Here is a 14,640-nt window from a genome sequence, read left to right as displayed (position 1 = left end):
CATTGCGACGCTCTTCCCACTCCCTTGTGGTCACAGAGTCTAGTTTACACGACATCATGTGAACAATTAATGTGTCCCAATTGTCCGTTGGCTGACCTAATGACTGAAGTGCTCGTAGGTTTTTTGTTGTGGTATCTAAAATATTTCTCAGAGCCTGGCTCGACTCTTTATGTATTGGCTCAACGTTGAATAAGGCATTAACATGATTAGCTACTAATAACTTTTGATTGTCGTATCTTTCTGAAAGTAATTGCCATGCAATTGAATAATTATCACACGTGAGATCCAAACTCTGAATGATAAGTGCTGCACTGCCTTTAAGAGAAGCACGCAAGTAATGGAATTTGTTTACCGTATTGATTGAATCATTATTATGAATTAACGAAAGATACGTGTCTCGAAATGCTAACCAGTCCTGATATCCACCTTCAAACCGAGGTAAATTGATTTTTGGTAAGTTGATGAAATTTGAATTGTGCGCCTTGACCACTGTATTTGCAGAGCTTACCTCTGACTCATTGACGCCGGAATTACGCCTCGCGTGCTTCTGAATCAGCACTTGCGCAGATGACATGCTCGCGTAGTATGCATCCTCGAAGAGAGCCCGCTCCTCTCCGATTTCCTCTCCGCTTGTAGACGCAGACAACATCTCGATATCCGTCTGTAATGCATCGAATTCATCGAATATAGGCACTATTTTGTCAAACCTTAACTTTAGCTCGGCAAGCTGCAATTCAGTTAATTGTGGTTCTGCTGCTACATTCGAAACAAACTTCTGAAAAGCCGTAAGTTTGCCTTTAATAGCCCCACGCTTGTAGTTAAGTTTTTTCAATTCTTGTTCAGAAGACATTGTGAAATAATGTAAATTAATCAATGAGCCTACTCAAAATAAATTTGGAATAAAATGAAATGTCTTTTAATAGAATTTGCTATGCGAAATTTCAAGGCGCTTAACTTATATGCAATGCAGATGCGAGATGCAATAAAGTTATGTAACCACTTAATCACTTTGTTTACGCCTTCCCGGCACACTGCAGTTTACTATAAAAATGGATCGATTAACGTGTGCTGGTGAAGTTATAATGTTTTTAAATTGAAATTAGACTATTGAATTGATTAGTTAATGTATATTGTGATTAATGAACTGTTAGATATCAAGTTGGAAGTGAAATTGTGAAATGAAATCTTAATATTACTGTGAAATGTGCTAAGAGGTTATATCTGCCTACAATTCTGAATACCGCTAATGAATACTAGTGAATATCTACTTTCTACTGACCAAATGATGACAATGAAGGCAATGAATTTACTTTCTGCACTAGATGGAAAAGTAATGAATAATGGATATGGTTGAACTGAATATGGATATGGATATGGTAGAAATGTATGGATGGTGCAGCTACAAAAAAACAAAGGAAATGTGAATTGAAAGGAAATGGAACGATCTCACAATTTCGTGCTTGTTCCTTCTGTGCTGACTGCCTCTGGATCTGAAGAGCACTGCTGTCTCATTCAACTGCAATGTTGGTTGATGTTGATCCCCACTGGATGCTCCTGGACTGGTCTGGTTGGTGCTGGATGGGCTGGATTCCGTAACTGACTCCGGTTACGGCTGGATTCCCACTGCAATGGGATGCTCCGTGTGTTCGTCGATGCTGTATCCACTCGTCGTTGATCCTGACTGCTGGGACGCGATGAGTGTCAGCTCTGGAACTTGCACGTAGCTGGATGTGCCCTACGCCAACCTGGATGACCCACGGCTTCACTGGAACCGTTGAATATGTGGAGCACGACTCGATGCCACAATCTTGCCTTCTCGTAATTCAGAGGCTTCGAAGGACCATGTAAAATCCAAATTACGTATATGGATTCCAAATTGCAAAAAATCAAAAAAATACAAGAAGTGGCAAAGTGAATAGTCGTTGGGGAATTGGATAACAACCGTAAGTTTTAAAAGCTTTGTAAACTGTCAACGTTTTGAATATAAAATTGCCATAGTGAAATTAGAACATAGAGATATTGAATAACGATTGAATTTATACATTTCATTGAGTATTTTAATTAAAAAATATGCAATATGAATGAAATTAATTATAAGAATGTTTGGATACATTAAATTAAATTATATAATAAATTATTGATTTTTAATTGCAAACATTAATTACTTAACCTAACGAATAAAGGATCAAAAATGAGTCCATTTTTGAACGATTCGTAACAGGCACCTACTACTCATCGAGACAATTCTAACAAACCTAAACACAATTAGGGTCGCCCGATCCTGTGTCCATAGGAACGCAACCTAATCAGATCAGCTAGATGGTACCCTAATATTGCATTGTCACCCAACTTGTTTTGTGAAATTTCGTTGACTTTGAAAAAGCATTCGATAGGGTAAAATGGCCAAGCATATGGAGGGTTCTGAAGCTTAACGGTGTACCAGATAAGCTGATCAACGTTATCAAAGCACTCTATCTTCGTGTAGAGTGCTTCACAAAGGAAAACTCACGGAGAGTATAGATGTCACAGCAGGCGTCAAACTTTGCGCCGCGTTCCGTGGAGCAACAGTTGGGTGTATTGGGGGTGGAAGGAGGTTACCCAAACTGCCCAGGACCGGAGACAGTTGAAGACAATGGTTCGAGCCCTACACCCTAGCAGGGTGTAACAGGATGGAAAGAAGATGTGAACTTTCAGCTCAATTGAATAATGCGAAATGGGTCTCATTTCGCTTGTAACATTTGAACAGAACAAAACATACATTGCTACTTAAATAAAAGCTTTGTAATAGAAAATTGTTTCCCGACTAGTGACGTCACAAAACACTATAACCCATTGAAGTGGAGGTAGCCACTGAAGGTAGCCATTAATTCCATATCCAAGGCCGCCGGTTATCAGCATCATCAATGAGTTGGTTGCAAAGGGATTGCGTGACTGCGCCTATTCTGTTAAGGTTCCGGCATACTGATGAGGATTTCGAACTTAGTTTGTTGAATCTGATATGTTTGAAGTTACGATGGGGTGAGACCGTAAAGGTCGCTGCAGTGCCCAAAAATAATGCACAACATACCGCAATACATCCTTATTTCTTTGGTAATATAATAAAGCAATTTATATCACAATGTATTTGCTCACTTGTCACTATTTATTAGGCTCTGCAAAACCCCGTAATCTATATTAAAATTATTCCAATCATGGAGCACAGAATAGCGAGATTGCAGTAAAATATTTAAATAAATAAAAATATTTTGGGGACAATCTTACACAGATTGATCGAGCTTGCCCCAAACTGAACATCAAATAAAAAAATGCCTAGATACATAGATAACATCCGTCAGGAACAAATATTCGTGATGAACAAACAAATAAATGCCCTTACCGGGATTCTAACCCGGGTCTTCTTGCTTCGAAAGCAGGGTTACTACCGTACCGACTACGCTAGGAGACCGTAAGAAGTGTAAGAACAAAAAATTTGGGAATCCCTAGAGCCCCTTTTCTCAAAAGATTGTAACTTGTAATATAAGTGCATGTCAGTTTTTGACAGCTTTTGTTAGAAAGGGACTTCCACTTGAATTACAATACAAGCTTTTGAGAAACTGGCCCCTAATCGCAACATTTAGTTTTTGACGTCAGTGTACACGCAACCTTATTCACCTAATACCAATTAGATTAGAGCAGGTACACACTGTCCGGGCTTGTTACCTGCTTCTTATTCTTCTTAATATGTTGTTGTTTGTTAACTTTGTGGAAACGAACCGAAAGCACGAAAGTGTTTGTTACAGGTTTATGCTTTGTTAGTTCTAATAACTAGAATAGAATAGAATCATGACTATAAGCCGTTAACATAACTAAAAGCCGTTAACTCGTTGAGTGGACAACATTTGAAAGGTCGCGGGGCACTTCTGGATGAGACTAGCCCAGGACCGGGATAAGTGGCGTACAAGAAGAAAGGCCTATGCTCAGCAGTGGGCGATAGGAGGCTTTATGATAATGAACTAAAGGCCAATACAGCCAGTAAGAAAAAAAAATTTTCTTCGTATTATTCCTTCTTTGATATCAAACATTGAAGTCTGATGCATCCTAAAGACAAGAAGTAAGCTATACGAGAAAATATAGATACTGACCCGCCTGTTACTATATTTGTCGCACTCGCGTAATTATATTGCTGTCCCGCCCATGCTGCCAGCTGTCAATGTCACTGTGCGAGCGGGGCAGCAATCAAATTCTGCGCGTGCAATAGAGATAGCATCAGGCAGGGGTCAATGTATACAGCAACACTGAAACAACCAAGTACAAGTTGGGTCACTTGATCAGATAACCTAAGTAGCTATCGGCAAGGGCAGCACAATCATCCTACAGATTAGCGGCACGCAACAGGCTTTTTAGCCACCACAGGGTTTCCCTTTGATTCGATTACTTAAAGGTCGAGGCGGCTTCCATTTTTTGTAGTTGTTTAGTTTAGGAATATCGTAGAGGAAAGACACGTTAAGTAGTATACTTATTGTAGGCGCAAACTTTGATAGGCGAAGATAGCATGCTAGCGCGCTATATGTAGGGTTGCCATACGTTCCGGTTATACGGGACTGTTACCTTATGTAAGCACAGTTTTTGTCCCGTATATCAATCATATCATATACTAAGTGCTCGTGAGGAAACGGAAAAAATTAACCACGTATTTTTGAGGTCATAAAAAGAAATAAAACTTATACAAATTCCGCAAGATTTTTTTATTTGAAATATGAATTGGTACATTTTTTTTTGTAAAAACTAGTCTATTCAAAGTGTTCTCTGTCACTTATTATAGTAATTTTTTAGTACTTTAGATGACAATTTCTCCCAGTTTGGGCAGCAAAAAAAAAGTATGTGTCTGTTATTTTACACTACTCTATAACATATATAAATATAAATCAAATCGGAACCTGACACTGATAGTGCCAAAGATACTGGCAGCATTTCCTCGCTGAATCACAACGCTTATTCGTTGAGCGAGGAAGCTGTCAGCTCTTTTGTCCCCTCTAACGTCACCAAGACGTTTGGCCAAATCATTAAAGAGGCTCTGAGCTCCCGGGCCCCACGGACCGAGGGTCTCGACACCGAAAGGAGCAAAGTTATAATTGGCATCGAGACCCCCGTAAGTAAGACTATATACTTAAGTATTATAAGGATAATCATCAATCTCACCCTGAAGGCCACAAGAGGCTGTCAACCGAATATAAATCGATTTCCTTAATTAGGTTTGCGATTATGACTCAAAGTAAAAATAACTATTTCGTGACGCGGGACCAAATTACGTACGAAAGAAACTAATCGTATTATTTTCGTAAATGGGTTTCTTCGGACATGGTGCAAACATGGAAAACACGTCACTTTTGTTGATAATTGCGGGCAATATTATGGTTAACGTTATGAAATAAATATACTATTATATTATTGTTAACATTATATTAGTACCTGGGCGACCGAGCTTAGCTCGGTTATAACTATTTATTGTAATATGGTGGTGTATAGGTGATAATCTTAACTACATTTTTTACTAAATTAAACTTGTCTACAACAATAAAAATTATATATAAACTTGAACATATAAAAATAGTCACCGGGCGAGATTCGAACCCGTAACACTCGTTTAGCAGTCCGCGTCTTAACCCGCTGGACCAGACGAACAGTGGCCGGCAATACGAAATTAGCGACCATATTCTGCGTCGAAAGAAAAACGCATGAAAACTCGAAAACACGCGTTTTCCCAAACATAAGACTAATCTAGATAGATTGTATACCCCCAAAAACCCCCATATACAAAATTTCAGCGAAATCGTTAGAGCCGTTTCCGAGATCACAGAAATATATATATATATACAAGAATTGCTCGTTTAAAGGTATAAGATTATATTGTTTAATACACTAGCAGCTGAAAATGCATACCAAACAACTGCTTCGACGAAGATTATGATTTATTCTGATCTAAGTAGGCCAGATTCACGTTTAGATATGCAATGCTTACCTACTAATAATACAATACATTAGAACTAACGTAATACGACCACGTCTCGACATCCCGTGGGAACTGTACCTTTTGAGATGATTTCCAAAAGTAAAGTAGGTTCAGTTTATGTCTAATATGAGTAATATATCTACGCTTACTTAAACTTACTTTTTATGCATCTCGCTCGTACTCGCGTATAAGTGCGAGCGAGATGTGTGGAAAGTAAATTAAAAATTACGTTCTCGATAGCGTATATGTCAGTTATGACATTGTCAGTGACTCATGGCACGGGTACTAGGCTCTCCGAAACAGTCGCGCGAGTGACTAAAACTACGTGAGTTAAACCGTATAATTAGCTTAGTATTTGACTCACGACAGTAACAATTTCAATTCGATTATGTCCATACCTGCCAAATATTGATCTTTCTCAGATTTTATGTTGTGATTTAAATGGGTCTAACGCGATACTATTTTCAAGAACGTGCATGCAATTTTCGTTACATTGTGGTAGTTGGTCGATCGACTGAATTCGTTGTACTTTGTAGTTAACAATGTATCGAATATTGCATGCAAGTTCTTGAACCGTCTAAATAAGGCTTAGTTTTTACCTTATCCGATGTCTCAGCTGGTTCGCACCAGATGTGGTCTCTTCTTCTTCAGTCGGTCCCTCAATGCCGAGGATCGTGACATCATGTCCGCCTGTTGAAGACCAGATTCCTACATAGGCTTCTATTCCTCGCCAAGCGCATGGCCTCGTGCAGTTTTAATTGCATAGGTGCAGTGATTTGAGCACACCATCTAGTAGGGGGAGGGCCCTGAAGTCTGGTGCCTTCAACTTTGCCCATCATAACAACTCTTTTGGCTATACGGGGAGCGGCGTGAGAGATGTCCGAAGTATATGAGAGTTAGGTCCTGGCATATCGTTGACAACCGGCGTACTCATAGCTGTCCAAGGTATCTGTAAAATCCGGCGCCAACACCACATCTCAAGCGCGTTGAGACGCTTGATCAAATCTGCTCGTTTAGTCCATGTCTCACAACCATGGAGAAAAATTGGGAGCACCAGAGTTGTGGTCACGTGATCACTAAATATGTAAACAGTTCAGTTAAGCCGCGAAAACATATGAAACATACGAACATACATAGTTCTGTCACATTGATAAGATAATATTAATATGAGATGTGATTGAGTTCGAGGTTGGCTTTAGCAATTACAGAGCTTAAAAATAATTTAGTATTACCCTTTCTGACCCTTTTAGTTTGAACAAACAAAGAATAAGCCTAGGTAGTAATCCTCGCTTAATGGGCCATTTCAGATAAAATATGCATAGGATCAGACTGTTTAATTAGGTATTCTACTCAGTTAATATCTAAGGGGGCGTCCATAAATTACGTGAGGCGTTCAAGGGGGGAGGGGGTTAAGCTTAATCTTACCAAATCTCACTCGGGGGGGAGGGGCGTGTTTAGCAAATATCACGTAATTTTTTTTCTTAGTGGAAAAAAGTGTAAATTTGCGTGGAAGTAAAGTTGAATCGGAATAAAAAAATTATAGCCTGTACACAAATTTAAAAAATCTCACGTGAGATTAGGAGGGGGGGGGGCTTAAGAAAAACATGACGAAATCTCACCAGGGGGGGTGGGGGGGTCAAAAAATTCTCAAAAAAGCCTCACGTAATTTATGGACGCCCCTAATATTATGCTAATACCCTTACTAATATTATTAATGCGTACTATAATGAAATAATAATCCGTAGGGCTAAGATGGTCGGCTCTTTATCATATGTCACCATGCCTGTCACGTTCTAACAAGTATGTAAGCGCGAAAGTGACGGGCATAGTGACAAGTGATCAAAATGGAACCATGCTGCCACCGCTGCTAGCTACCTACTGCCCGCAGTGCCCGCGACTTTGTCTTCATGGAATGATGATGATGATTGATGAAAACTATCAGATATACCGGAGCGGTTAAGGTGCTCGCAAATATGTGAACACGCCTCTATTGTCAAGGCGTTAGAGTGCGTGTTCAGAATTCAGATATTTGTGAACACCTTGGCCGCTCTTATATATCTGATGGCTACTGTATAACGGTTTAAGCGTGAAGATTGAAGAGGTAACCGACAGACAACTAGACACAGTTACTTTCGTGATTTATTATATTACTTAGTAGCGATAATTAAATTCCATTAAACCGTGCGCTTATGCTCGAATCAGTGTTGCCAAGCGTACGATAATTATCGTACATGTACGATAATTAGTGCTCCGGTACGATTTACGTTCCAAAATTACGATAATTTCAGCCCTTGGACGATGCCACCTGAAAAGTCTTAGTATTTGAAGCAAAATATAACACTCCCTCAGAAATAGCCTATAATTCAACAGAACAGCCTTTTGGGTGTTCGGCTCCTTAGAGTGAAAATCTCGAAATTTCCTTTAAACCGTTTGGATTTATCACAAAAATACACAAATATAAAACTGTTTTTTTGCAATTTAGACGAAAATAATGTTTTTTGTTTGATTATAATTTAATCTTATTTTACAAGAAATGCCTTTTAGATAGGCGTACGATAATTTTGACACTCAAATACGATAATTCTCTTCCGCTCACCTGGCAACACTGGCTCGAAAACCTATTAAAAGAAATAAAGACCTGATATAGGGTCATATCAATCAATTAAATACAAGAACATCAATTCAAAAAAAAAGTTGAACATGTCAATTTAAAATATCCACTAATGACGTAATGACTATAGAATTATAGGGCAGTGTTAGTATTCTTTACTTAACGATTCTGTCACTTTCGTAATAAGGGCTTAAGTACATTGTCCAATGAAGTGGGAAATAACACCCTAAGTCATTGAAATAAGGTGTTTTTTTTCTTTTGTTAGCAGTATTATGATGAGTCAGCATTGCGATGGGTTTTCCGAAGTAGCGGTTATTGCAAAAAACAGTTGAATGTTCTCTTTGTTAAGTAATTTGAACAGTTTTGAGGTATACAAGTTGCCAGTAGCATAAGCGTAGACAATTTACTAACTATGTCGTTATACTCGTCATCGTCTTCTGGGAACTTTAAGGTGTACGCTTGATCTATTTTATATAAAAAAAAACTAGACAAGTGCGAATGGGACTCGGCCACCGAGGGCTCCGTACAAAATGAACTTTTTTTTATATATATTTTTTTTTGTTTTTACAAATGTATGGTTTTCTGATTATTCCCTGTATTAGTAGTGTATGCAACATGTCATAGTTCTAGGTCAACGGGAAGTACCCTATTTTTTCCCTTGAGAGAGTCGAAATATACGTTTTTTGCGGCATAAACGATTGTATCTTTTTTTTTCGTTAACTTAGAAGGTTGATTTTTTTACAGCTTCAAAGGACTGTAGACTTGAATATATGTATGGTATTAATTTCAACTCTGTACCTCCAAGCGTTTCCGAGATAAAGGGTCAGATCGACGGCCGGACGGACGCGCGGGCGGACAACAAAGTAATCCTATAAGGATACCGTTTTTTCCTGTTGTGGTACTGAACCCTAAAAATACCTCATACAGGCTACAAAAGTATAGTGCAAAAATTGTATCAATGAATGATAACATTCGCTTTATCTCGCACAAACAAGTCAGATTTTTTATATTTAATTAAAAAAATAGACCGCCAGTTAGTAAGTATATCAAAAAGAGACTACATGACATAACATATTCATTTAATTACACTGTTTAGCGTAAATGTAATAGCTTATCCTTTGACTGCCCAGACATCAAAACATGTCAATACAAATGCAGATTTGATTTGTCGAAATAAATATTCAGATTAGAATACAATGGGATTCATTTTTATTGACATTTAGGCGGCTAGTGGATATATAAACGAACCGGTCAAAAATGGCTCCACAACACAGACAGCTGTAAAATTTCCATACAATAAAACTTTATGAGCTCTGTTCTACTTATCGTAATGACAGCTCATAAGATTTCGTGAAAGTGGGCTGCAATTCAAAGAAAATCGAAGTTAAATAAATAAAAAAAATTGTTATATCGCCAACAGTCCAATAGGACTTTGGTCGTCACCCTCCATATATTATACAGAAACGATTTTGTATCTCTGCGGTGTAATATGTTACCCTTACCGTCCATAATACACTTAGTGCATTTGGTGGAAGAAGATTCTTGAAGGGAATTGCGTGTCTTTTATATTGTCCGCCACTTTACTACAAAGTTACAGACGAGAACATTTGAAGTGTACACTTGAGGACATTTTAAGTTGAGATAAAACCAAAATATATGCATTCTAGCTCTAGCTAATAAAACTTTAACCTGTGATTTTAAATTATATCTGGTTTGTGGTATTTTCTAATAGATTTTCTATCGAGCGAACTTTCTGTACATACAAATTTTATTTTATCGTTAGTTCAGACTTCAAATAGCGAAGGTATTTTCTTACAAGTCTGCTAACAGTTTCTTTTAAAGAATGTACCTTAGTGACAAGTGTGACAACCCAAGTTCCAAATTCTATGTGACTTGTACTGTACAATTTGCAATAATTTTTTCCACAGCTAAGCGGGCAAAAATATAAACACACTCTTATGGCTCTTAAAATAAGCTTGTATCAGATTTTGGCGCGCTTTGTTGTGGATGATAGGTACCGTACCGTACACGCAACGCAACGCAACGCATTGTAGAGTAGAGAATAGAGAGCGTTTTATTTGTGGCAAAATTAAAGAAGAAAACAACAAGTAATAAAACATAATATATACGCCACGAAATGGTCCCTACTCAGCATGGTGGTGCTAGCCTGGCTGGGATAGCGCGTCTTCCGTCGGGGCCATGAACGTGTGTGTGTCCGATCTTCTATTTGGTAAAATATGGTTGCGCTATTGTTCCAGCAGAAGTTGAGTGTAGAGTTGGGACTAAATCTAGCTAAAATTTTGGTTAAAGTACCTACAAATTGTGGAATGAACTGTCACTTGCGGTATTTCCTGACCGATGCGACCTTTAAACTTCCTAACTTTATGCCGGTAACGCACTTGTAATCCCTCTAGTGTTGCGGCTGTCCATGGGCGACGGTGATTGCTTACCATCAGGCGATTCGTCTGCTCGTTTGCCTCCTATTACCCTATATCATAAAAAGCAGCCAAGTCTTCAAACAGACCGTAATCCACCATTATAAATGTTTACCAACCTCCCCCCAAATAACGATACACCGACGTTGTATTCACGTTACCGTAACGTAATATTTTCTACGTCGCTATACGTTACTAATTGCCAAAATCTACGCCGTTACCCAATTTAGGTACCCATGTATCATATTCACTTGAAAGTGATTTAAGTTTGGGTGCGTCAAAACTTTTGCCATTAAAATTACTTAGTGGGCTTTTAGACAAAAAGCTGTTCGTAATTGGTTTCATTTGAAGGTAGTTAAAAGCCTACTTTTTAAGTTTATTTAACCTTAGTTTCTCTGATGAAATAAGATACAAATAATAATTAGGAAAGTTAGTCGTTTGGAAGAATTAGAAAAACTCTCGTTCGTTTTGCTCAATTAAATAAACTAACTTTAGTAGCAGCTTAACTTATTAATTAAAACAAAGTAGGTACCTAGAAAAATTACCATTTTTATCTTTGATGCAAATAAGGATAAATTCGTACTTTGATATAATATCATTCTGATTAGTAGTGCGTCACATTTCTTAGTCAATCTCGTTAACTAAAGTAAACCTGTGTAAATCAATAACACTGTTCATTTATATTACGCCTGGATTAGAGGTCAAAAACTATTTAATGTACACCGTGGGCCCATATAACCTGACAGATTTTAAAGGTGTACTCTTCATTTAGAAGACTAAAATGACATACAAAAGTTTTCCGAAATCGGACTTGTTTTAGAGATAATGACAGTTCTTGTAAAAAAATTTTCTGTAATAACTCAGTGAAAACCGCCTTTTTGGCTGCGACGCTGCTACTATGTGACTTGGTTTAGACATACCTATTGACAGACATTAAAGTTTTACAGGAAACAAAAAAAAACTGTAAATAAAAAACAAAACATTACTTATTCGTTAAAATGTTTTTTTTTCTCCAGGATGTAAATAACGTATCGAGCAGAATACACACACAAATATATTTTTTATTGCCGAATTTGACTAAAAGTCGTAAAACATTTTTGCGTGGTTAAAATCTGTCGGGTTGTATAGGCCCACGGTGTATAGTAATATGTTTTGGTATTAAAATATTTCTAATTAAATTCTACATATTTTTGTTTTGCTATTGGTTCTGTATGGTTGTCTGGTAGAGAATGTTATTTGTCATTAACTCCGCCATGTCATTGTTGTATATTTGTACAATACCTATTGTTGACTGTTCTCATACAGTAGACAACAAACAATGTATATTTTATACTGCCATACGATCCTTAATGGTCAACCGGTCGTATTCGCGACCGAAATAGGTCGGCCATATTTACATTTATTCGTGACGCATTCTACACGTCACGTCTAGAGTTCGTTGCGCTGGCGAGACGAGTCGAGTTCTTGAGGAAAACCAGTCTAAGATGACCTTGAGATCTATAACAATTTGTTGGGATTAAAAAAAAGACGATTACTTTTCTAGATTTGTGAATATGGTTTTTCGGTATAGTATAGGTATAGGTAAGACGCATTTTTGGATTTTTTACCAATGAAACGTAGCTAAAATTGATTTCCTCTTTGTTACGATTATCATTATTGTTTCGAGAATAAGAAAAATAATTGTCACAATCTTTTAGTTAAGTTTCGCATTTACAAACCGCAAGGGATTTTTAAAACAGCACATTATTTCAAAAATATGTTGATCAGAATTTGTTTATAACGTTTAGTTTTTTGTACCTTGCTTCAAATTTTATTTCCTCGAAGAGACCCTCAACTACATTATCCAAGAAAAATCATCTATAAACTTATTAAAGCATTATTCATAAAACTCTGTTAAATTTAAAACTCCATTGAAATTTGTTTATTCTTATCTGCTATTTTCACACTTGTGTTTGTAAAAAATAAATAAAATATAATATAGTATATTTTTATAAATATGTAAATTGGTTAGTTCGAGCAGTAGCCTCGCACGTGCTCAGCGACACGTCTGACCAGGACCTACATAGTCTACAGACACGCTCCATTCGCCTTCCGAGCGGCGTCGAGAAATCACGTGCCGCTTAAATTGTCCGCCACTTTACATAAAGTGCCCGACGATTGGCGTACACTCGCGGAAGTTTTCTGACAAACTGTCGCCTAAGTTTTATTTTTAAAAAGTTTTTTTTTTTTATGTTGCTAGTTTATGTAGGGAGCAAGAGCACAGGCCAATTAAATTTGTAATAAACTTAATGTGCAACAGTGCAGTGTATAATTTTGGATTGACGTCAATTGCGTACGCTGAACGTAAAATGTTGATGTTTTAAATTCTCGTGAGTGTGTACGCTATGGAAAATTAGAACTAAAGTGTTGCCTAATAAACCTCTTTATTTGTGTTTTGGCCAACTCTTTTAACGGGTAATAAAAAGTGTTAATGTTTTAGACTGAGCATTATAAAGTGTTTTAGATTTACTGGCCATAAACAGTGGAGTTTTAGAAATCTTTTCGTGTACACTGTGGGCATGAAAAGCGTTTTGTGTAATTATAACTTTTAAACTTTCTGTCTGTGTACACCGCGGGCCATGAAAAGTGTAAAGTTGTGAAATGACGGTAATGTGTCGGACGTAATACGGTTCAGTGCCGGATCCGTGGATCATGGGGATCATCATCGGGACGTGCGTGCCGGACGCGGAGCCGGACGCGGCGGCGTACGGCGCGCAGCTCCGCCGTCCGCCACGGAGGATACTTTACGGTAAACGCTTACGAATTTTAGTATTGTGTATTTGTCTATGTCAAACAGGAACATCGCATCTCAGATTCCCACAGCACAACAATGTTTCTGTAACCTTATACGCATTGAAATTGAAAAACATCGTTTATTAGACGTATTGGGGGCTGTACACACTCGTCGGGACAGGCCGAGAACGAGTGTGTACATTCTGGTCCCTTCTGGTCTCGCGCTTCCTCGTCTCGTCTCGCGCTTCTCCGATCGGATCGGAGCGGTGCCGAGAGTCTCGGCGAGAGACTCTCGACGAGTGTATGGCATAACACATTTGTGTACACAAACGAATATAAAGTTAGTGCAAAACGTTGTATTAGTCACAAGTATGATAGCTGTAATAATAGGTCAGCGCAATGGAAAATGGCGTCGCTGCGCAGTTGCGCCAACGTTGCGTCGAGCAGCAGCCATAGAGTTGACTAGACGCCGACACTCAGGAACCGCTAGTGTGGGGTGGCTCAAACGGTAACTAGGTTGCTAAACTTTGACAATCCATTAGCATAAAACATATCGAAACATACATCGCCATCTACATCAAGATAGGGCTAAGATGGTCAGCCCTTTATCATTTGTCACCATGCCTGTCACGTTCTAACAAGTATGTAAGTGCGAAAGTGACGGGCATAGTGACAGGTGATAAAAATGGAACCATGCTGCCACCGCAGCATGAACCATCGTATCTGCGGTGATATGTTATTTTTTTGGTTTGTGGGTAAATCATTATTTTTTGCCACTTGTTGCCATGGTTATGCCTGGGACTCCATTAGTAGAACGAGGTTCAATATTTCTT

General features: G+C 38.2%; 1 protein-coding gene across 4 annotated transcripts in view; it reads left to right on the top strand.

Moving 5' to 3' along the window:
• Positions 1 to 14,640, top strand: part of LOC133523339 (E3 ubiquitin-protein ligase znrf2) — a 261,718-nt gene that overhangs the window by 213,254 nt on the left and 33,824 nt on the right. The window contains exon 2 of one of the 4 annotated variants that reach the window (XM_061858861.1): positions 13,275 to 13,823. The exons of 2 other annotated variants lie outside the window; for them this stretch is intronic. In XM_061858861.1, coding sequence (XP_061714845.1) covers positions 13,727 to 13,823 — 97 coding nt within the window. In that variant the 5' untranslated portion in view covers positions 13,275 to 13,726. Of the gene's footprint in view, positions 1 to 13,100; positions 13,824 to 14,640 lie in introns of those variants that run through there. One more of the 4 variants, XM_061858859.1, reaches the window with a different exon arrangement.

The sequence above is a fragment of the Cydia pomonella genome, chromosome 12, assembly GCF_033807575.1.
Source record: "Cydia pomonella isolate Wapato2018A chromosome 12, ilCydPomo1, whole genome shotgun sequence".
NCBI lineage: Eukaryota > Metazoa > Arthropoda > Insecta > Lepidoptera > Tortricidae > Cydia > Cydia pomonella.
The sequence above is the reverse complement of the archived record's forward strand: the minus strand, read 5'-3'. Positions and strand labels throughout refer to the sequence as shown.